The sequence below is a fragment of the Drosophila miranda genome (genome assembly GCF_003369915.1).
Source record: "Drosophila miranda strain MSH22 chromosome Y unlocalized genomic scaffold, D.miranda_PacBio2.1 Contig_Y2_pilon, whole genome shotgun sequence".
Classification (NCBI taxonomy): domain Eukaryota; kingdom Metazoa; phylum Arthropoda; class Insecta; order Diptera; family Drosophilidae; genus Drosophila; species Drosophila miranda.
This window is the reverse complement of record NW_022881614.1, coordinates 21240391-21263976: the sequence shown is the minus strand read 5'-3', so window position 1 is coordinate 21263976 and position 23586 is coordinate 21240391. Positions and strand designations below refer to the sequence as shown.

General features: G+C 46.1%; 2 protein-coding genes, 1 long non-coding RNA gene and 1 pseudogene across 3 annotated transcripts; 2 read left to right on the top strand and 2 right to left on the bottom strand.

Annotated features, from left to right (window-relative positions):
* Positions 1-169: 169 nt before the first annotated feature.
* On the bottom strand, positions 170-623 carry LOC117193564. Its single transcript, XR_004474624.1, has 2 exons — positions 585-623; positions 170-523 (listed from the first exon to the last, which is right to left on the bottom strand). It is a non-coding gene; the product is annotated as an uncharacterized LOC117193564 (long non-coding RNA).
* A 34-nt stretch (positions 624-657) lies between these two features.
* LOC117193855 (calcium release-activated calcium channel protein 1-like) lies at positions 658-7094 on the top strand. The gene is made up of 2 exons (XM_033398553.1): positions 658-862; positions 5847-7094. The coding sequence occupies exons 1-2, from the start codon at positions 658-660 to the stop codon at positions 6440-6442; spliced, it is 801 nt and encodes a 266-aa protein (XP_033254444.1). The 3' UTR covers positions 6443-7094.
* Positions 7095-7164: 70 nt separating this feature from the next.
* On the top strand, positions 7165-7961 carry LOC117193854 (MORN repeat-containing protein 3-like). The gene is made up of 2 exons (XM_033398552.1): positions 7165-7748; positions 7816-7961. Exons 1-2 carry the CDS (start codon positions 7292-7294, stop codon positions 7959-7961), a joined length of 603 nt encoding a protein of 200 aa, XP_033254443.1. The 5' UTR covers positions 7165-7291.
* Positions 7962-7975: 14 nt separating this feature from the next.
* Positions 7976-13501, bottom strand: LOC117193162 (annotated as a pseudogene).
* Positions 13502-23586: the final 10085 nt, after the last annotated feature.

Genomic DNA, 23586 nt, shown 5'->3' with positions numbered 1-23586 from the left:
AGCAACCCCAACATTACACATTTAGTTTTCTAGGCTATTTGTGGGCCGATATAGGCGTGCGACTGCTTCCTGTGATCGGAAAAATGTCCCTGATTTAATGGAGTCCTTATCAAGGATCAAGCACACTTTCCCCCATCAAAAATATTTAGTTTTATCCCCCATACAAGGATGATTTTTCAATAGTTTTATTCATCGAAACTTAGCTTAGTATAAAGAAATAAATAAGTGGAAAACATTTGCATATACTATCTAAATATATATATACATATATCCTTAAACCTAACAACAACTATATCTATCTACCTCCTCCCTTGGTTTCCATAGTCAAAGTCCTTGTTATCGATGGCCAGATCGAAGGATGACGATGGCTTGTTGGGTTCGGATCTTGCAAGGGGTGCGCTTGTGTCCTGCTGGGATGGGCCTCGGTCTGTCTCGAATAATGCTTGGATAGGACTCCATCTGGTAGGGGGAAATCGAGTACGGCTCGATTTGGCAAAGCGTAGGGTATATACTCGTAAGTTCTCTGTGAAGGAAGATATATTTTAAAATTATCGACAATTACATATGTATACTGATTAACTTACGCGGCTCGAAGCTGAATCCCAGCGTTTGATTCGCGGGGTTGCTGACATTATTTCCCGTGGGCGTGAATCGAAAATGGCTATGACCCGCAGCAGGACAACCAGTGGCTGCCACAGTCCAACCAAGAGCACATCCCTTGGACCTCCCGAGAGCGCGAGGAGCTACGGCGGAATCACCGGCGGAGGAGGTACCGACGGCAAGCGGACGGCAAAGGCGGAGAAAACAGCGTGGGCTCACGTCCTGTGTATGAACTGGCACACCTACGAGTATATTCTGTATGGTTAGTAATTAAACCACTAACAATCGAAATAACAAAAATGCAGATTAAAATTCTTTAGTTTATGTATTTCAATTTCAATGGGGGCGGGGGATTGTACAAAACACATCTGAGAAATGTATGTACATTTCGAATGGATTATGGCTAAATAAATGTGGGCCCTTCGTTAATTGTAATTGTTGCATACTCGTATTTGTTTATTAAAAGAAAATTCCGTTATAAAACACATGCGTTTATGTAGTGTGATGTGCCTCAATCAATGAAAAACATTTCGTTTTACTTAACAGTATGTGTGGCGGGGGTGAAGTGAATAGAGAGATATATAATAATGGATACATATAGAGGGTAAGGTAAGGCTAGAGAGATGGATAACAATGAAAATGCTGTAAACTGTGGGCCGGACTTGCGTTCGTTTACCCGCGAATCGGGAGGGGAAAGTAGATTTCGCTTAACTTATCTACATTCAAAGAAGGAATGACTTAAGAGTTAGTTAAAAGTTCTTAGCAGTAATTGTGTAGACCGCAAAACATTGAAAAAGCTGAAAGTTTAAAAATATAACGTAATTATACCCGATACTCAAAATGAGTATTGGGGTATATTAGATTTGTGGTGAAAATGGATGTGTGTAACGTCCAGAAGGAATCGTTTCCGACCCCATAAAGTATATATATTCTTGATCAGCATCAAAAGCCGAGTCGATTGAGCCATGTCTGTCTGTCCGTCTGTCCGTCTGTCCGTCCGTCCGTCTGTCCGTCTGTCCGTCCGTCCGTCTGTCCGTCTGTCCGTCCCCTTCAGCGCCTAGTGCTCAAAGACTATAAGAGCTAGAGCAACGATGTTTTGTATCCAGACTTCTGTGATATGTCACTGCTACAAAAATATTTCAAAACTTCGCCCCGCCCACTTCCGCCCCCACAAAGGACGAAAATCTGTAGAGAATCGTAGAGAACGACCATATCTTTTAGACTGCAGAATTTGAATAAGATCGTATTATTATTATAGCCAGCATCAAGAAAACAATTTTATTTTTTCTCGCCCTGTCTCTCTCTAACACACACGTAGCATAGGCGGCTTTGCTTAGAGTAAAACATTAGCGCCTAGATCTCAGAGACTATAAAAGCTAGAGCAACAAAATTTGGTATCCAGACTTCTAATATATCGTACCGAGACGAGTTTGTTTCCAAATTTCGCCACACCCCCTTCCGCCCCCGCAAAGGACGAAAATCTGGGGATATTAAAAAATCTCAGAGACTATTAGCGCTAGAGTAACCAAATTTGGTATCCGCACTCCTGTTAGATCTCACTATAAAACGTATTTCTCAAAATTTCGCCCCACCCCCTTCCGCCTACACAAAGAACGAAAATCTGTTGCATGCACAATATTGCAGATTCGAGAAAACTAAAAACGCAGAATCATAGATAACGACCATATCTATCTGATTGCTGAATCTGGATCAGATCAGATAATTTTTATAGCCAAAGGAAACAAATCAATTTTCAGTGGCTACGCAGCGCGTGACGTCACGCTCAGACTGATTTTCTGTCTCTCTCGCACGCACTCTTTGTCGTGTCGTTTAATATTAGCGGCATCTGCCGGAGGAGAGCCATACTGACTTAGTATCGGGTATAACTGTAGAGTTGCGGTGTCCGTAGAAACTCACAACGTTCCCCCTCGTTTCTTTTGCTCTGCTGCTCTGAGTTGCAGTGTCAATTAATAATCATTCGCGATCGACATTCGTTAGCCCTAGAAAATTTTCGGCGGTTAAGCACAATTCGGTGCTAAAACACACTTACATACACCTACATACACGCATTGCTGGCTATTAATTTCTCTGTCATGACAATTCGGTCAGTGCAGTGCGGTAGGCAGTGCAGCGAACTCACTAATACACACAAGCGGAGTACAAAGCGGAATCGGACAGCTCGCACAGCTAAAGGCATTAGCTGTAATCCCTTTGCTTTCGGTTCACACGTTTATACGTATACAGGGTGTCTTTTTCGGTCGTGCTGAGTGACTCTTTTAAAACCTCAACAACACAGCACCTGAGCCTACCAATGTCGCGAACGCAGCAATGCCGAGTGATGTAGATTTCTACAAGCACAAGGCCGAGTCCATCGCGCGCCAACTAAAGGCCATGGATCGGTTTCTTACCAAGGAAGAGCTTGCCGAGTTAGATGAGGCAGAACTTCAAGCTCGCTTAGAGCAAATCGAGCGAATGAATGCGGATTTCGATGCCGCTCAAACGAGCCTTGAAAGGCTGGATTTCCTGCAGTTAGCCCATGATGCCCGGCTGGACTTTTCGAATGTTTATGTCAAGGTTAGGTCCAGGCTGTCGCGGGAGTTGATGGCTGCTCGCACGGTAAATGTTGCCAATTCAACGGCTCGGCATACTCTCGAGGGGAATTCGTCGTTGTTCGCCTATAATAGTATAGGCCGTTCTCGAATGCCCGAGTTGCAGCTTCCGCGATTCGGGGGGAACTACATGGATTGGCCAGAATTCCACTCGATGTTCTCGACAATGGTGCACAAAGACCATAGTATACCAATCATCGAAAAATTCCAATATCTTCGTGGATGTCTAGATGGTGCTGCGCTGGATACGATTCGTTCCTTGGAACTTTCTGAGGAGAATTACGACAAGGCGTTGAATTTGCTAATGTTGCGATTCGATAATAAACTGTTACATTTTCAGGCACACGTCAAGGCTATTTTCGGGCTGCAAGGGGTGGAGAAGGGCTCAGCTATCGGCTTGCGCGCGCTCAGCGACAAAATCAATTCGCACTTGCGTGAACTTCAGACCTTGGCGACCCCGCAGGAGATTTCGGATGGGTTGCTGATCTTCATCATAGGCACGAAACTGGACCACAAAACAAAGGAGAAATGGGAAGAGAACTTGCCGACGTCAGGATTGCCGCGGTGGTCAAGCATGGCCTCATTTTTGGAAGCGAGATGTCGGATGCTGGAGAATTCGGGATCAGCCATGGCAACAAGTCCTAGTCAACAGGTGGGAGAAGACAAACCTGTCACCCTTATTACCTCCAGTAACGACCATCCTAACCCCATATGTAACCATTGCAATTCCTCCGAGCATTACATATCTAGATGTCAGGCATTCCTGAATCTCTCTGCGTTTGAACGATACAAAGAAGCAAAGAAGAGCCGCTTGTGTTTGAACTGCCTCAACAAAGGCCATGAATTGCAGAGGTGCAGGTCAGGACTTTGCAGGCATTGCCAGGCCAAACATCACACGCTACTCCACATTCCATCGGGAACTGGTGCTTCATCTTCCTCTTCACCGGCCGAGGAATCGATCCAGCAAGAGGCCGCGACTGTGCTTCTAGCAAGCGGGTGTTCTAGCCCTCCCCCTCGATCCAGAAATCTCAGCCTAGCCAGAACGTGTTGCTACCTACTGCCCTCGTCCATGTAACAGATCGTTATGGAGCACTTATCCCATGTCGTGCCATTTTGGATTCTGCATCACAGGCAAACTTTGTAACATCTAGACTTGCTGATCAGTTGCAGTTGGATCATCGCTCGTCTTATGTTCACATCTCTGGAATCGGAGATTCCATTCTACCTTCGAGCAAGTCTGTACATATAGTTGTACAATCCCAGGACGCAAGCTATCGAGCTTCCTTCGCTGCAATTGTCACCAACTTTGTAACTTCGGCGTAGACGCAAAGGATTGGCCAATGCCGAATAATCTAAAACTAGCTGATCCTAATTTCTCCAAGCCCCAACGTATCAATCTGTTGATAGGTTCTGGTTTGTTCTTCGATTTGCTGGAGTACCAAAACTTAGAGCAGCAAGGCAGGAAGCAGCTGCTCGAGTGCCAGGTGCAAGTGGAAAAACTGCGATCGGAGAATCAGGAACTGCACCGCGAACTTTTCCATATATTAAAAACCTACATATCCACGCTAAATGAAATTCAACTTTCAACAATTTCTACATTGCCAAATTTCCTGCCATTCTATGCAATTACAGAGGTTCCCGATGATCAAGACGTAATCACGACAAGCCGCCTTCGTAAAGAAGCGCCGATTGCTGCGTTCGACGATCATCCCAGCGTAGCCGCCAGCTGCGCCCAAGCAAGCATCTTCAAGAGGGCCGTTGGAAAAATAGCGGTTCTGCCGCTTCAGGATGGATCTGTTGAAAGCCTTTGCCTTCCAACGGGGGGTGAATGTTCGGAGCAGAACCCAGCCGATTAGCTGCTTGCCAAATAGCACCTAATTCTTGGCCCTCAGCCGCTTATTTTGTTTGTTACTTATGTCTATGTCACTCATTTGTTTGTTAAAGCTTTGCGCTTGCTTGCCCTGCTAAACGCTCTCTGCCAGCTCGCTCTTCGCTATCTCCGCTTTGCGTCTGCCTACCGACGTCGGCCGAGCGAAGCTGCGCTTAGCGATCGGAGCGGCAATGTAAAGGGCAGGCAAGCCACACTTGCAATTTGGATGTCACGCATTAAAGAACATATCGTAATTGTATTTCTGCGCCGAGTTTTATTTAATTCGAAATAATTAGTCGGCCGATTGGGGATAAAAAACATTATCTCCACACAGGCAATAGATCTCGCTGACAGAAGGCGGATTCCCACCATATTCATTGATAGCCAACGTCAAATTCTATTATAAAATCGAAAGATGAATATTATAGAATTAATCTACGTTAACAATCTCTTAATTTTTGGAATGTTGTTTTTGCTACAACATATTTTTTTACTGTTTTTTTTTTAAACATTGGGTATCCTCTGTTCCTCCACTATTTTGACTAGTTTTATTTTGTATATTTTGAATATATTTCACATGTTTGTGCACCTAGGTAGCAGGTGAGAGAGGGGCAGATCAGATAAATTAACCCAATGAGATACTTATTATATAAACAAATCTGCTCGCGCCAGCAACACTTGCCAAAATGTTGAGAAAGATGGCTAATAATAATAATAGGAGGAGCATTGCCTCCTGAGAGCGGCGATCTTGGCAGAGTAACCCGTAGCCCATCCACGACTCTCACTAATCTCCCGACCTCTGCTCTTTTGCGTCCCCCCACAGGTGGCGATGGTGGAGGTGCAGCTGGACCACGACACAAAGGTTCCGCCCGGAATGCTAGTGGCGTTTGCGATCTGCACCACTATGCTGGTGGCCGTGCATATGCTGGCTTTGATGATTAGCACCTGCATCCTGCCGAACATCGAGGTAGTGTGCAACCTGCACAGCATCTCCCTGGTGCACGAGTCGCCGCACGAGTGCCTGCACTGGTACATTGAGACGGCGTGGGCATTTTCGACGCTGCTGGGGTTGATCCTATTCCTGCTGGAGATAGCCATACTGTGCTGGGTAAAGTTCTATGATCTGAGCCCACCGGCGGCCTGGTCGGCCTGCGTGGTGCTGATACCCGTGATGATTATCTTCCTGGCTTTCGCCATACACTTCTATCGGTCTCTGGTGACGCACAAGTACGAGGTGACGGTCTCCGGCATACGGGAGCTGGAGATCCTCAAGGAGCAGATGGAACAGGATCACCTCGAGCACCATAACAACCATAATCGCAATAACGGCATCCACTACGGTGCCGCCGGCGACATCGTTTAGCAGTATCAATCGCGCGAGGATCCCACGAAGCAATAAACCATCTCGGCGATCCTTCTCTGAAAACTTAACGAAAACGAAAAGAAAAGACACTTACGGCAGTGGGCCAGAGGCCTCGCCGTCAATCCTCAGACTAAATAAGTGAATATTTTGTAAATTTGTAGTTGATGCAAATTGTGATACGCAGAAGGCAGTAGATTTTTATTATACAAAAACAGTATGAGTACGTATATTCTAAAGGATTGTGCCCCGAGCAATGTTTCTTTAAGCTCAAGACCTTTACACATCGTAACCCCTGTGTACTCATCGCATGCAATGATGAAAGACCCAAACTAAAGCAATACTACTTTCAGGTTTAAACCACTGTGTTGACTAAATATTCCTCAATATTAGCTTGTATATTTGTTGTAACTAGTTGGCGCGTCCGCTAATATCTGTATTGTATTTTAGTGGTATGCCATCGCTCGCGATGTCAGACCCAGACCTCATCCATAGCGCAGTCTTCCCTCGCCCACGTAGTGTGTAAGAACCCAATAATTCGAACCGAACCAGATCGTGTTAGCCCAAATTTTGATATTGATAGGCGAATATGTAAGCGAAATTGCGCTGTAATTTATACACGTACGATTAAACGATTTTTTCTACCTATATTTAACCGAAGCAAGCGATTTTCTATTGCCGTTCCCCCGCCTGACCTCCATCAGGTCGTTAGGCTTGCCTGCCAGGAGCGACTGGAAGAGCGACTAGCTAACGAAAGTTTTTGGATGGGGGCAAACGGAGCCAGGACACATGGTTGGGGTTGATTAGAAAAGGGACACCGCACGCACCCCAGGACACGAAAGAAGAGCACAGATGACAAACCCAAAGCGGGGCTGGGGCTCAGTTGTCTGCAACATTTCGTGCCATGCTGGTGGCGGCAATGGTGTTCGAAGCCTGCGCTATCCTGCCGGAGGACATGGCCGCTATCAGGGCAAGTGGCTGAGGAACCAACACCACGGCTATGGAGTGAAATCGAGCCGTCGTGGATTGGGGTACGAGGGCCAGTGGCAGCGGGGCCAACGTCATGGCTACGGATCCATGCGGCGGGAGTCCCCTGATGGCCAGGTGCATCGCCTCTATGTGGGTCATTGGCGCCATGACAAGCGCAGCGGGGAGGGAAAACAGTACTACGACGATGGATCCGTCTACTTTGGTCAGTGGCAGATGAACAAGCGGCAAGGACGCGGCATACATTGGTATGCGGACAGACACGTCTATGTGGGGGAATGGCTCCAGGATGCCATGCACGGACGGGGCGTCCTTTTCTCGGGTGAGTCTTCTAAAAAATGAAAGTTCAGTAGAATCCTCGTCGATCCATATGTTTCGTCTGTGTTCAGCAAACGGAAAGCGCTATGTGGGAGAGTTCCAGGAGGGCTGCAAGTCGGGCGCTGGCTTCTTCGACCACGGACAGAATCGGATTCAGTTTGGTCGGTGGGTCCAGGACATCTGCAAGAGTTCGCTGATACCCGTGCTCAAGCAATAAGAACATATTAGACATTCTCTGGAAGGTCGATCTCCTTGCCATAACGTTTATAAATAAACAATCAAGTGGAATAAGGACAAGCTACAAAAAAATATTAACTATAAACTATTATAAGCCTATGCACGTGTCAGTTCTGATCAGTTCCTTTGCCGCCGCCTAAGGCTGACTGTCTCCTGCTGGGGTGCAGGCTCCGGTACCTTCCGACGTGGTCGCCCCCGCGTGGTCGCTGGCGTTTCCTCGAGTTGCCTGTTGCGGGCACGAGTGCTCCTTGCATCACTGGTCGGATACCGCTTCACTGAGGCTGCCGATGAGGTGGAAGGCGTCTCTTCCATGGTATCGTCCAATTCGATGATCTCTGGTACTTTTAGTTGGCTACCAATTCTAGCGGAGCGTGTCTTTGTGGCCTTGGCTGGCACAGATTGGGATCGTTTCAGTTGAGAGGGAGCCGGAGTCGAAGCTGAAACCGAAGCAGCATCGTCATCGCTTATCTCGATCGTCTGGCAGGCATTCAGATCCACATGATCCGATGGTGGCGTGTTCTCATTGCCGCTCTTGCTGCTACTGGCAGATGATTTTGCCTTGGTAGTCCCCTCAACAACACCTTTCCTGCGTTTATCCTCTGGCGAAGTGTTGAAAGCGAGGGCTCGCCTAATGGTCTTCGCCCTCGCTTTGCCAACGGGATGCAGCTCCAACCGGGCCGTCTTCAGCTGGACCATGAGGTTGAAGCTATAGTTGATGTCCACCGTTTGGTACACTGATTTGAGACCTGCCTCCGCATAGCTGAGAGCCTCCTTGTGCTTCTTTCTGAAGCGAAGATAGTTGACGTGGTAGAGTTCGTGCACGATGAGCATGGAGCCCAGAGTGGCGGTGCGTACGGGATCCTCCTGCAGCCAATTGCCTGCCCCTACATAGAAGTCGTCCAGCTGATCGGTCTCCCTTTTCAAGAAGCTGAAGCGGGCATGGAGACATCCCACGATAAAGTAGATACATTGCAGCTGCATGCTGTCCCGTAGATGGGGCGGCGTCCCTTGCTTGCTCACATAGCGCTGCAGCTGATGGCTGGTGGGAATTGGCTCGTGCATGGGCAGAGACTTGAGTGTGGCCACGTCCAGCTGGTTCTGCTTCTTTATCGGCTCCACGAGCTGCATGAGCAGCATGTTGCTGGTCAGCTCGCTCATGGCATTCGCCTTGAGATCTTCCTTGGCGGCTATTGCGGGGATTTATTTGGCCGATGTCTGCTCCACCAGCGTTCGACTAAGCGGCTTAATGGCGAGCAAATGGTCCAGGAAGCGCAGCTTGGACTGCGCCTGGTCCAGGTACTCCATCTGCAGGTTCATCCAGAGCCACGAGATGAGCACCTCAATGGTCCGCAGGGCCATACCCGACTGCAGCACCAGGTTAAGCGTGGTGCCGTAAAAGGCGAACCGCTCGGTCAGCCGATTGGCCGCACACTCGGTGCTCTCCCTCACGAGGTCAGCCAGCAGCAGCTGCAGGGCTCCCAGGTCCACGCTGGACACTGTGCAGTAGTTGCGCACGCTGTCGACCAGCGTGTCTAGCTGTCGCAGGGGCGTCGGCCTCCTAGGCAGGCTGCTGCACCGCTTCTTCCGCAGGTAGTCCAATCGAAAGCGAACTGTCTGGATTGTGATCTGCACAATGTCGCTCTTGCCAACTCGCTCATCGAACTGGGCGCGCAGCTCCTCGGCCTGCAGCAACAGCAGTTGGCCTGCCGCGCATAGTAGCTGGCCATGTGGCAGAAGCAGAGCATCACTATAGTATGCTGGCGCTTAAAGAACCATCCGTTTTGGAGCTGAGGCCACAGATCGTCGAGCAGCTCCTGCGCTCGATCCACCTCCTCGGAGAGTTGGAGCTGCTGGTTAGAATTCAGGTGGTCTTGTCCCAGGAAGTGGGTCAGGGCTCGCAGGTAGGTGAATCTCTCGTCCAGCATTTGCCCAATCCTGAGTATCAGCAGCCAGGCTTCATCGGCCTGCGCCATGTAGCCCATGGTGGACAGAGCCATGGCTGCAGCAACTGCATCGTCGATCAGGGCTTCCCAGTCGATTGGTGTATCGTCGCAGCCGAGGGGCTCTTGGTCTGCACGTTCGAAGAAGGCCGCGAAGCCAGCGATGGCCGATGTGGCCAACTCCACCAGGCGATGCTCCCGCTTAATATGGTAATTTCCTTATTTCATTTAATTTCTGTGTACAGTAACATATTTATCATTAAAATCAAAACATTTTAAAGCGGTACATTTCGAAAGTATAGGCTTAAAATCATATTACAGTAAATATACATACAATAATTATAGTTCTTTGTGTCAGGGTATTACGTGGAACTTGTGGAAAAACGTTTAGAAATATACTGAATTACAGGTATGCAACAGTAATACTTTAACACAAAATTATAATCATAACAGCAACAAAAATGTATTGATTATTGATTGACAAAAAGGTATGGTGTGGTATGGTATGTATGTAGTTATGATAACACTATATCGGCACAACATCAGAAATTTAAGTTTTTCTATTACCAGATAACGCATACCGCATGCAATATGCATTTTATATTATTATGTTTGTTATGTTTTCTATGTGCGTTTTACTTAGTTATCGCTTTTTAACTTCAAAAAAAATGAGTGGAAACCCGATTAAAGAATGTTTGTATTTTGTTATCTTTACAATTCAGTCTGAAAGGCATAGTTTGTTTACACATTTGATATCACCTATTTTGAAAAATCTATTTGTTTACTTATTTTATTATCTCTAAAATTGTGTATACATAGGTAATGATATATCATTGATCTTTAAGGCTTAATGGTAACCACTTATTGGATGGTATTAAATATAATTTAATTTAATACAAGTACGGAAAAGTTGCTGAAAATTTCGTTGCGTTAAGTGGAGAATAAATATTTTATATAAACCTAAATTTTGGTACCCAAATACATGTATGTGTGTTGTTTTAAATTTTGCCTTCGATATTTGGTTATGTATCATTTATATGTATATATCGCTAGAATATGGATTAGGTTATATCTGGGACTGTATATCGAACATTTTGTTTCGTTGCGGGTCTACAATTGCTGCATTTTTTGTTTTGTGTTTGTGTTTTTTCTTCTTCTTCTTCGTTCTTCTTACTCATCATCGGAGACATCTGAAGATTCACTTATATCACTTGAAAATATCTCCAGCCAATGATAATCACGTCTACCAACGTAGTCCCACAGATAAATATCGAGTAAATCGATTATTTCATGTTGGCCTTGTATCTTTCGAGTACGCTTTGGTAAGCCCACATCAACGATATCCCCATTGGGCAGGGCTCCAGCAAGTTGTTCTTGACGATTAACTCCTCCAGGCTGTTCTCGGCCGTCTCCTTGATCGAGAACTTGGTCTTCTGTGCCTCCAAAGCCTCCAGCAGCACACTGATACTGGTATGGCCAATGGCCAGCTGTTGCATGCGGCTGAGCGGTTGCTTGAGGGCCGTGCTTTGCAGCTGGGAGCGCAGTTCCTCGCACTGACGCACCACCTCGCTGTCGGTGCGCATCTTGCGTGCCAGGAGAACCAGGTGGTAGTCATTGTGACGGCAGCGTAGTAGCGACTGCAGCAGGGGTACGGGCCGCGCACTCTGGAAGTGCAGCACGGCCAACAGATCCACATCGTATAGCTGTTTCTTTTGGGCGGGGGTTAGGGGGTTGGGCATAGGACTGGACTCGTGCCACTCGTAGACGCACTTCTCCGTATTATTGGCATTGTGGTAGTGGACGAAGAGCTGTGAACGCAACCGCGAGGGATTCGTTTGGGCCGCAAGGTAGGTGGACTGCAGACGGTTGGCCATGTCGGAGCTCTTGCAGTGGACACTGGCTTTGTAGATTCGCCGGAGCACACTAAGCATATTCTGGCTGGTGATGAGCGGTCGTAGATGTTGCAAGGGCTCCAAGAAGGCCAGCACAAGGGACATTTGTTCGGGACACGCTACCTTTTCGGCCACGAGTGCCAGTAGACGCACCAGCTTGACTAGCTCCATGGCGGAGGGCCCCAGGCACTTCATGCTCTTGGCCACGTCCAAGGTGTAGCCAAGAATGCCCAAGAGCGGCTTATAGGGTGCCTGAAGAGAAAGCTCATTAGGTAAAAGGTTTTCCAGCTGTGGCAGACGTACCTTGTCCGACTTCTGTTCGGTCGTCGGCTGCCAGTTAACGTAAGCTTCCAGGGCGCACATCCCGAAGGAGAGAAGGCAATGCCTGCGAATGCTTTTACAGGCCTCGTTGGAGCAGCTGGTCCCCAGCGGACTCCTCACTACGTTCACCGTCAGCCCAAGGCAGCCATGCAGCAGTTGAAAGTGGGCGATGTATACCTCGGGACTGTGGTCGCCCTCGAGCTGCTGCCAAAAAATGTCTAAGGGAGGCTTGTTGCTGCTCTGATGAAGCAGCGTCTGCAGGCGCTGGAAGAACACCAGCAGGTCCATGAACCACTGCTCTTTGGCGTGCGTCGCGCCCTTGTGCTCGAAGAAGTAGACGAACTTCTAGCACAGATCGATGTAAGTCCGCTTGAAGTCCGCCGTAGCCTCGCGCACGTACAACAGCTTGACATAGTAGTAGAGGAGCTGGATGGAGTAGTTCTGCGGAGAGACGTCCTTGTACAGGTCGCGACAAATGCGCAGCAACTTCAGTGCCAGTTGTTGTTCGAGCGGCGCTTCTATGGAAAACATGTCGATCTGCATCAGTGCCAGAACCAGGCCCTGATACTCCGTGAATTGAGTAGTCAGCTCAGAGCTGGGTGTGGCCCAGCTGCAGCTCAGGAGCTTGAGAAGCGGGTCGTACATTTTCGTCGTGCTCTCGGGCGGAAGGGCGCTCAGGTACATCAGAAAGGCTTTGCCTCGCTTGCTGAACAGGGCATCATTCAGCTGGACCAGGAGAGCCGCATTCTTTGCCACTTTACGCTGGCGCATGGTGTCAAAGAGGACACCCATTGCCTCCAAGGCGTAATATAGTTGATCTGTGGCGGCGATGGGCAACGTCTCCTTCTGCATTTGCAAGTGAATGCCATTGAAGTGCGTCAGATGGATGTCCAAATAAAACTTGTAGTCAGCCTCCCCTTGCAGGCGGCAGGGCTGCGATCGGACTAGGCCGTACATTTTCTGGCATTCCGTCAGGGATTTCTGCGAAGCACCCGTACAATTAGGATACCAGCTAGCAAGCATTTGGTTCTTCAACTTACCTCCTGACAAAGCTCACGATGTATGTACCGCAGGCTCGTTAGATGAGCTTCCCACAGGCTCGGCTTCTCCTCGTAGGGCTCCACGTGTGGTACCACGGTGGCCGCAATGTCGCAGTAGAGATCGTCATGCTGGTGCAGATTGTCCTTCAAGGCGCAACACGCTCAACTCATATCTTAGCGGAAAGGAGGCGTCGTTTATCCCGATGCCCTTGCTGAATTCCTTGAATTTCAGCTTAATTGTCGTGGCCGCAGCCTCAACATCGGATCGAGTGCCTTTCAACTGTTTCACTATATCGGCAGACATTATTATTATTATTTTTTTTTTTTTTTTTTAAATCATCTCAAGGATGATCGGAATTTTGATCGTAGCACTGTAGCCACATTGATCAGATACTGGTGATGTAGTTTGGCGAGTTTGACAGGTGGGTATATAAAAAAAAGAGGAAAATTACTTAACTGTTTTAGAAAATAAACTGAAATTACTTTATAACATGATGAAGAAAAAAGGGGTCAAAAGTTTAAGTCAGCAGTTCTGATGAAGATTGCCAGCTCTCTGAGATGTAGCGGCTCTTTTTTTATTAATATTCTGTGCCCGGCAAATCTTTGGCAATCGAAGATCAGGTGTTCGGCATATTCAGTTACATTGCACGTTTCGCAGATATTTGAGTCAATTGCTTTGATTCTGTGTAGGAAGACTTTGTCGTATGTGTGTTCCGTCATAAGTCTGTTAATGGTCTTGATGCTTTTAGCATTCCATTTAAGAGAAAAATGCCAGGGTTTACTGGGTATGTCTGGAAATATGTCTATGAGGCTGGATCCCTTCGTCCTACACTTCGTCCTGTAGTCCTCATTCCATTTGTATACTAAAAAGTTCCTAATTTCTCTTTGAGCCTCCTTGTAGCTGTATTTTATATTTATTGTAAACCCCTCACTTGTAGCAGCCTTTGCTGCTATGTCAGTCTTTTCGTTGATGGCCACACCCTTGTGACCAGGGACCCATAGAATGTCAAGTTTCTGAATGTCTGATTGGTTAATTATGTTGTGAATATCATTCACTAGGTACGAGTCTTTATGCTTATTTTTAATTAAATTAATAGCTCCTAATCCATCACTTAAAATCAAAGCCTTTTTGTAATTATATTTAAGACATAGTTCGCAGGCCTTTTTAAGGCCTACGAGTTCGGCACCTACTGAAGATAATCTGTTTTCTATTTTGTACTTGTGGATATTTCCACTAGGCCATTCTACTATTCCTATGCCACATGTACTTTCTGTAACTGAGGCATCTGTTGATAGAATGTTCCAGTCGTCCTTTCTGTACTTGTTCAGAATCTTATAAAATATAGTTTTTATTTCTTCATTCGAGTATTCTTCTTTACCCTTAGTTAAAAATTTATCTAATACATGGATTTTGTTACATGTGTTAACACTATCACATTCTTGAGTGTTTACAAAGATGGAATTAAATTCTCATAAAGTACGTGTGTAACTCGTATCCGCTTTTGAGCGTATTAGCTCGTCAAACATTGTTAGATTGAACCTTTTAATTTTAAGCAGTTCTTTGGCTGTAAGCCATTTCGCCCTGAAAACAGGTGGCATTACACCAGCGAGGACAAAAATTTCGTGTTTGCTTGTGTCAGGTGGCACCCCAACACACCTTCTGAGTGATTTAGCTTGCGCTATTTCTATATCTTTACTTGCTCCAGATCCCATGTCTGAAAAACTTGTGATAGCATATTCTTGTTTTGTTCTAATAAAAGCTTTGAAGATGTTGGTACTTGTTTTAGGTTTTAGACCTGATTTGATAGTAGTCGCAAGCTGGAGGAGTCTGTTGCATTTTTTTGTTTGTTCTTTAACCATTTTTACATGACTGACATTTGACATGTTTGCGCTAATAAGTCTGCCTAAGAAACGGATATCTTTTCGATTTGGTATAGGCACATTTCTAACAGAAATATTTACCGCTCTGACCTGCCTTTTTCCTACATTCATTGCTGCAGATTTGCTTGGATTGAAGCTAAAACCGAGATCACCACATAGAAGGTTAAAGTCATTTAGTTTTTTATTAAGGTTTTCAACCGCTACAGTAAACTCTCTGTTGTGAGAGATTATAACGAAGTCATCTGCAAATTGCATCATACGAGTATTTCTATCACAGATCTGATGTAGTCTTTTTGTGTATACATTAAAAAGGAGGGGCGACAGACAAGAGCCCTGTGGGATTCTATTCCTATTCTTCCCCTATTTTCAGTAGGCTCATAGACATAAAACCATAGCTCGCAAATAACTGTTGACACTTTCGGCGTGTCTGATAAAAACCTCTCATTGACGAACACATTGAGAAAAGGGACTGAAAAGACCCGTGTGGAGATAATGTTTTTTATCCCCAATCGGCCGACTAATTATTTCGAATTAAACAAAACTCGGCGCAGAAATAAAATTACGATATGTTCTTTAATGCGTGACATCCAAATTGCAAGTGTGGCTTGCCTGCCCTTTACATTGCCGCTCCGATCGCTAAGCGCAGCTTCGCTCGGCCGACGTCGGTAGGCAGACGCAAAGCGGAGATAGCGAAGAGCGAGCTGGCAGAGAGCGTTTAGCAGAGCAAGCAAGCGCAAAGCTTTAACAAACAAATGAGTGACATAGACATAAGTAACAAACAAAAAAAGCGGCTGAGGGCCAAGAATTAGGTGCTATTTGGCAAGCAGCTAATCGGCTGGGTTCTGCTCCGAACATTCACCCCCCGTTGGAAGGCAAAGGCTTTCAACAGATCCATCCTAAAGGGGCAGAACCGCTATTTTTCCAACGGCCCTCTTGAAGATGCTTGCTTGGGCGCAGCTGGCGGCTACGCTGGGATGATCGTCGAACGCAGCAATCGGCGCTTCTTTACGAAGGCGGCTTGTCGTGATTACGTCTTGATCATCGGGAACCTCTGTAATTGTATAGAATGGCAGGAAATTTGGCAATGTAGAAATTGTTGAAAGTTGAATTTCATTTAGCGTGGATATGTAGGTTTTTAATATATGGAAAAGTTCGCGCTGCAGTTCCTGATTCTCCGATCGCAGTTTTTCCACTTGCACCTGGCACTCGAGCAGCTGCTTCCTGCATTGCTGCTCTAAGTTTTGGTACTCCAGCGTTGTGGGTCGAAAATCGTCAATAGAGATGCACGAGGAATTTTCAAAAGCGGCTAAAGCAGCACGCTTATTCTCCGAGCTATCAATGCTTCCTTATACTAACCAACAAAGTTTTGTCTCCTGCAATGTTGGCAATTGGGCTGATAGTCGAATCTGTCCGACGCACATTAAATCGAAGAACAAACCAGAACCTATCAACAGATCGATACGTTGGGGCTTGGAGAAATTAGGATCAGCTAGTTTTAGATTATTCGGCATTGGCCAATCCTTTGCGTCTACGCCGAAGTTAGGCTGCATTTCCGTAATTGAGTTGGTGACAATTGCAGCGAAGGAAGCTCGATAGCTTGCGTCCTGGGATTGTACAACTATATGTACAGACTTGCTCGAAGGTAGAATGGAATCCCCGATTCCAGAGATGTGAACATAAGACGAGCGATGATCCAACTGCAACTGATCAGCAAGTCTAGATGTTACAAAGTTTGCCTGTGATGCAGAATCCAAAATGGCACGACATGGGATAAGTGCTCCATAACGATCTGTTACATGGACGAGGGCAGTAGGTAGCAACACGTTCTGGCTAGGCTGAGATTTCTGGATCGAGGGGGGAGGGCTAGAACACCCGCTTGCTAGAAGCACAGTCGCGGCCTCTTGCTGGATCGATTCCTCGGCAGGTGAAGAGGAAGATGAAGCACCAGTTCCCGATGGAATGTGGAGTAGCGTGTGATGTTTGGCCTGGCAATGCCTGCAAAGTCCTGACCTGCACCTCTGCAATTCATGGCCTTTGTTGAGGCAGTTCAAACACAAGCGGCTCCTCTTTGCTTCTTTGTATCGTTCAAGCGCAGAGAGATTCAGGAATGCCTGACATCTAGATATGTAATGCTCTGAGGAATTGCAATGGTTACATATGGGGTTAGGATGGTCGTTACTGGAGGTGATAAGGGTGACAGGTTTGTCTTCTTTCACCTGTTGACTAGAACTTGTTGCCATGGCTGATCCCAAATTCTCCAGCATCCGACATCTCGCTTCCAGAAATGAGGCCATGCTTGACCACCGAGGCAATCCTGACGTCGGCAAGTTCTCTTCCCATTTCTCCTTTGTTTTGTGGTCCAGTTTCGTACCTATGATGAAGATCAGCAACCCATCGGATATCTCCTGCGGGGTCGCCAAGGTCTGAAGTGCACGCAAGTGCGAATTGATTTTGTTGCTGAGCGCGCGCAAGCCGATAGCCAAGCCCTTCTCCACCCCTTGCAGCCCGAAAATAGCCTTGACGTGTGCCTGAAAATGTAACAGTTTATTATCGAATCGCAACATTAGTAAATTCAACGCCTTGTCGTAATTCTCCTCAGAAAGTTCCAAGGAACGAATCGTATCCAGCGCAGCACCATCTAGACATCCACGAAGATATTGGAATTTTTCGATGATTGGTATACTATGGTCTTTGTGCACCATTGTCGAGAACATCGAGTGGAATTCTGGCCAATCCATGTAGTTCCCACCGAATCGCGGAAGCTGCAACTCGGGCATTCGAGAACGGCCTATACTATTATAGGCGAACAACGACGAATTCCCCTCGAGAGTATGCCGAGCCGTTGAATTGGCAACATTTACCGTGCGAGCAGCCATCAACTCCCGCGACAGCCTGGACCTAACCTTGACATAAACATTCGAAAAGTCCAGCCGGGCATCATGGGCTAACTGCAGGAAATCCAGCCTTTCAAGGCTCGTTTGAGCGGCATCGAAATCCGCATTCATTCGCTCGATTTGCTCTAAGCGAGCTTGAAGTTCTGCCTCATCTAACTCGGCAAGCTCTTCCTTGGTAAGAAACCGATCCATGGCCTTTAGTTGGCGCGCGATGGACTCGGCCTTGTGCTTGTAGAAATCTACATCACTCGGCATTGCTGCGTTCGCGACATTGGTAGGCTCAGGTGCTGTGTTGTTGAGGTTTTAAAAGAGTCACTCAGCACGACCGAAAAAGACACCCTGTATACGTATAAACGGGGGAACCGAAAGCAAAGGGATTACAGCTAATGCCTTTAGCTGTGCGGCTGTGCGAGCTGTCCGATTCCGCTTTGTACTCCGCTTGTGTGTATTAGTGAGTTCGCTGCACTGCCTACCGCACTGCACTGACCGAATTGTCGCGACAGAGAAATTAATAGCCAGCAATGCGTGTATGTAGGTGTATGTAAGTGTGTTTTAGCACCGAATTGTGCTTAACCGCCGAAAATTTGCTAGGGCTAACGAATGTCGATCGCGAATGATTATTAATTGACACTGCAACTCAGAGATCACGTCGGGGTCACCAAATTTTATGTGCAGATAATGTTTTTTATCCCCAATCGGCCGACTAATTATTTCGAATTAAACAAAACTCGGCGCAGAAATAAAATTACGATATGTTCTTTAATGCATGACATCCAAATTGCAAGTGTGGCTTGCCTGCCCTTTACATTGCCGCTCCGATCGCTAAGCGCAGCTTCGCTCGGCCGACGTCGGTAGGCAGACGCAAAGCGGAGATAGCGAAGAGCGAGCTGGCAGAGAGCGTTTAGCAGGGCAAGCAAGCGGAAAGCTTTAACAAACAAATGAGTGACATAGACATAAGTAACAAACAAAATAAGCGGCTGAGGGCCAAGAATTAGGTGCTATTTGGCAAGCAGCTAATCGGCTGGGTTCTGCTCCGAACAACCCGATCAAATCTGTTTTTGCTCAACTCGCTCTTCGCTCAAGCAAAGACCGTTTTTTTCACTTCTCTTTTGTTCCTGTTTTTCACTGAGCATCTTGTCGCGAGCGAACGAAAAAAGTGTCTTTTGCGTATGTATGCGTGCTTGTACGTGTGGTGGCTGTGGCAACGATCACTTGCCTTTGTGAATTGTGTCAGACACTGTCCCAAACCCAAAATGAGCCTGTTCCTGAACAACTTTCCAAAATTTTTACTGATGTGGAGAACTTTGCTATGAACAATGGCCGTTTACCATTAAATGCCGATATATTGCAGCTTTTTAACGACATGAAGCTAAGATCACCACACTTGAATTCGCTCGCACAGGTGGTGCTGGCTACACCGGCCACTCAGGTATCGGTCGAAAGAGCCTTTTCAGCACTTCATTATATTTTGAATGAAAAACGTTGCTCTTTAAGTGCGGAAAATATTAACTCATTGTTAGTGGTTAAGCTAAATTCGTATTAATACAAAATATATACATACATATATACATACATCCATATCAATGTCTCTTCAGTTTGCAGAAAATTCGCAAATAAGTATAAATATTACAATAACAAAACCAAAAAGATGCGAAAAACATGAATAAATAAACATAAGCACGAAAAAAAAACTAAAAACACTTTACTCAGACACTTTTTGGGTTCTGCTCATCTAAAGACAATTTTGCTGCGAGCGCTTGACCAAAGTGTCTCTCTAAGCTGTTATTGTGAGACCCGATAGTGTGTCGGTCTCAACCGAAAACCCGAAACACATAACACAAGCGAAGAGACAAAAAGTGTTCTGCTCAGTGAGAGACCGCTTCTGCGTGGTCTTTTTCGGTGTTGTCAGTGACGAGACAGCAAAGGGAAAAAGTGTTGACCGTCGTTTGCGAGCTATGCATAAAACTGATGATCCAGTCAATGTATGTTTTAGGAAAACACTCATTTTCCATTAGTCTTTTTAAGAATTTCAGGTTGACACAATTGTAGGCATTGTTGAGGTCAACAACCACAAGAGTAACGTGTTCCTTGTTCTTTTTCTTTGCCGCTACCACATTGATGACATCATTTATGCACATCGCTGCAGACTTGTTTTTTTGGTATGCATAAGATCTGTAGGGTATAATCTTGTTTTCTTGTATATGCTTTTCCAGCCTGGCTTTCACCATGCCATTTACTGTCTTGGCTAGAACCGAAATGAGGGATATGGGTCGAAAATGTTTTAAGTCAGTCAGATCCATGTTTTTTTCGGTATTGGTACAATTCTGATAGATCTCCATTCGACTGGGAAATCGCACATAGCCACTCGACGGTTGTAAAAATGTACAAGTTCTGTCTTTATACTAGTGTTAAGAGCACTCAGCATCTCGTATGTGATGTGATCTATTCCTCCTATTCTAGCCTAAAAGTAATCGCAGAAATTCTAAATTCTAAATTTACTTCCTAACCAGACGACAATCTGGAAATCTATTCTGTTACGCGAGTGCATGCCTTTTGATTTGTGTTAAAACATTATTTAACTTTTTATTTTTCGGCGTCGGCTTGTGCGTGTGCTTGTGTTTGTGTTGTTGCAGTGAGTGAGTACGCATTACATTGCATTGCAGTCCGCTCTCGTCTGGTAGCTTTTGTTGTTTTATCACTCTCTCGCTATCACCTCAACTTCAATAACTGTTCTTTCTCTCTCGCTCTTTAAACTTTCTGAGCAATAGCGCTCTCTGCTTAGTAGCTCTCGCTATACCCGCTCTCCACTCTGCTCTCTTTTTTTTACCAATTCCGCTTTGAGCGTTGTCTGGCACATTGGTCTGATACCAATTTGTTTTGCAAACAATAGTATATATATAAATAAATAATAAAATAAAATGGAATACGCTGTGGTCTGTGCCAAAAAAAGCTGTAAGAAGCAGATCACCCACGATCAGCCGAATGTCCCCTGCTGGCTCGGCGACAGCGTAGTGCACGCAAAATGCGCTGGATTTTCTGGCCTCGTGAGTGATGCTATAGCCAAACGTAATGGCTTGCATTACAGTTGCGAGGCATGCCGTGCGGTGGAGAAGGACATGGTGGCTTTCATGAGGCAGACGCGGAGTGGCTTTAAGGAGCTGACCGTTGGTTTTAAAAACCAATACGATCGGCTCCTAGCCATGGAGGCTCAGTTTAGCGGTTTAAAACTGCTGAATGAGTCTCCGAGGCGCAAAAAGGTCACTCCGCGGGATCTGCAATTGCCAACCGTCACTCAGCCGTGCGCCGCCGAAAAACTGACTCCGACCACTCCAAGTGTGCAGCAGTTGATCTCGTTTGCCACTCCAAGGGCAACGACAGCTGCTGGCGACGCAGATTCGGTAGCCGAATTCATCGCCTCGGAGAATGTGCAGCCAAGTACGTCTGCAGCGTCCGTGTCCGTGGTGTCCGCAAGTTCGCTAGTTGTCCCGTCTATACCGATCCCACCAGTAAATAGACGTTCCGGACCTCCGGATATTGCCACCACAGGTACTAGGCCTGTGGTGACTAAACCACTGGTGGGAGTCCCACCAAAACGACAAGTTTTTGTTTTACGGCTGGCCCCTGACCTCACATCTAATGATGTAATTGCTTTTATTCAAAGCAAAATAAAAGCCGTGGGTTTAAAGGTGGAGAAATTTAACTTCTCTTATGCCAGGGAGATAGCCTCGTTTAAGATAAGCATCTCCCCAACTCAATTTGACACCATTTGCTCCGCCAAATTTTGGCCGGAGCATTTGGTGGTGAAGGAGTTTAAGGCTAAGAAGAAGAATAGGCCCCCCATATCCCTTCCAAACCTTTCCAGTGTGCCACCCTCAACCTCAACCTCAACTTCCTCTTCCTCAACTTCCCGTCTTGCTTCCACCTTTCCAAAAAACTAACTTCTCTTTTAGTAACCTATCAGAATGTAAGAGGCTTGCGTAGTAAGCTCAGCATTCTTTTCCGGGATAGTGTTGCATTTGCTTCCCACGTTATTGTGTTTACTGAAACCTGGTTAAAGCCGGACATTCTTAGTTCCGAGGTTTTGGCAGGTCGGTACACAACTTTTAGAAAGGACCGTTCGTCTCGACGGGCAGGGGGGGTTCTAATTGCAGTGGACTCTTACTTCACGTCGGAACACTTCACAGTCCAAGTTCAACAGGAACTGGAATTCCTGTGTGTAAGACTGATTCTTCCCGCTTTCGCTATATTCATTACTTGCTCGTATATCCCACCTTCTTCGGATATTTCAATTTATGAGCAGCACTTGTCCGCTTTAACCGCTGTTTCTTCCTCGCTATCTGATAAAGATCGTATGATAGTTCTTGGTGACTTCAACTTGGCAGGAACTGTTTGGTCTTCGGTAAACGAGTCTAGTATCCTAGTGCCCATGTCACGACATGACTTTGTTGACGGCTTGCTTGACCTATCCCTGTCTCAAGTCAACCATGTGAATAATTCCTTGGGTCGATTGCTTGATCTGTGCTTTGTATCGGATCCGACCATAGTGTTGTTAACCCGAGCCCTTCCGCTCACTATACCTGAAGACGCCTACCACCCTACTTTCGAGGTGTCGCTAGATATAGGACCAACTGTATTGGATCGGTCGAGTAGGCTGCCCGAACGTGTCCGCTGCTTTCGTAAAGCCGAGTTTGCGAAGCTTAATAACCTCATTAGGGATTTTGATTGGTCCGCTTTGTACTTGTGCACTGATATCATAAAAGGCACAAACATTTTTTACAATGCTCTTGGCACATTTTTCGATTCTTGTGTCCCGCTTTCTTGTCCGACTAGATCTGGAAAACCCCCTTGGTTTACCAAAGAGTTATCCAGTCTAAAAAACTTAAAATCAAGACTTTATAAAAAATTTCAAGAAGTGGGTTCTCCTACTTCTCACTCTCGCTATGTATTAGCTCGGTCAAACTTTTCAGTTCTTAATGCTCAATGCTATAAGAACTACCTATCTCGATGCAGGATACGTTTTTCTCAGGACCCTAAACAGTTTTACAGCTTCGTAAACAGTAAGCGTAGAACGTCCGCACACCCATCCTCGCTATCATTTTGTAATACGTCGGCAAATAATGATCAGGCAATTGCCGATCTTTTTGCCCAATTCTTCCAAACCACCTATTCTGAGGAAAGCTACTCTGGTCATCCGTACCCATACGGTTTACCGAGGTCGAACGGCATTTTCAGTCCCTTGTTAAATGAATGTTCCCTACTTCATGATCTTCGACTAGTTAAGCCGGTGTTTTCACCGGGTCCAGACGGGGTTCCAGGTTGTGTACTCAGGTACTGCGCCGAGGCTCTGTGTGGACCTTTGCTTAAACTATTCACCCTATCCATTGATTCTTCTTGCTTCCCCCGATCTGGAAGGAATCGTTTATAATTCCTCTCCATAAAAAAGGTAGCAAGTCTGATGCAAAAAATTATAGAGGTATAGCAAAGTTATCCGCTATTCCTAAAATGTTTGAGAGGGTTTTAACTCCGCACTTGCAACATCTCTGCAAGTCACTTATATCTCCAACTCAGCATGGATTTATAAGGCGGCGATCAACCACCACGAACTTGTTAGAGTTTACCTCTTTCATTATTAAAGGC

Coding starts and splice junctions, on each gene's coding strand:
- LOC117193855 (XM_033398553.1), top strand. CDS start 658: ATGGCTATGACCCGCAGCAGGACAACCAGTGGCTGCCACAGTCCAACC. Junction 863..5,846: donor CTACGAGTATATTCTGTATG/GTTAGTAATTAA, acceptor AGTAACCCGTAG/CCCATCCACGACTCTCACTA.
- LOC117193854 (XM_033398552.1), top strand. CDS start 7,292: ATGACAAACCCAAAGCGGGGCTGGGGCTCAGTTGTCTGCAACATTTCG. Junction 7,749..7,815: donor ACGGGGCGTCCTTTTCTCGG/GTGAGTCTTCTA, acceptor GTCTGTGTTCAG/CAAACGGAAAGCGCTATGTG.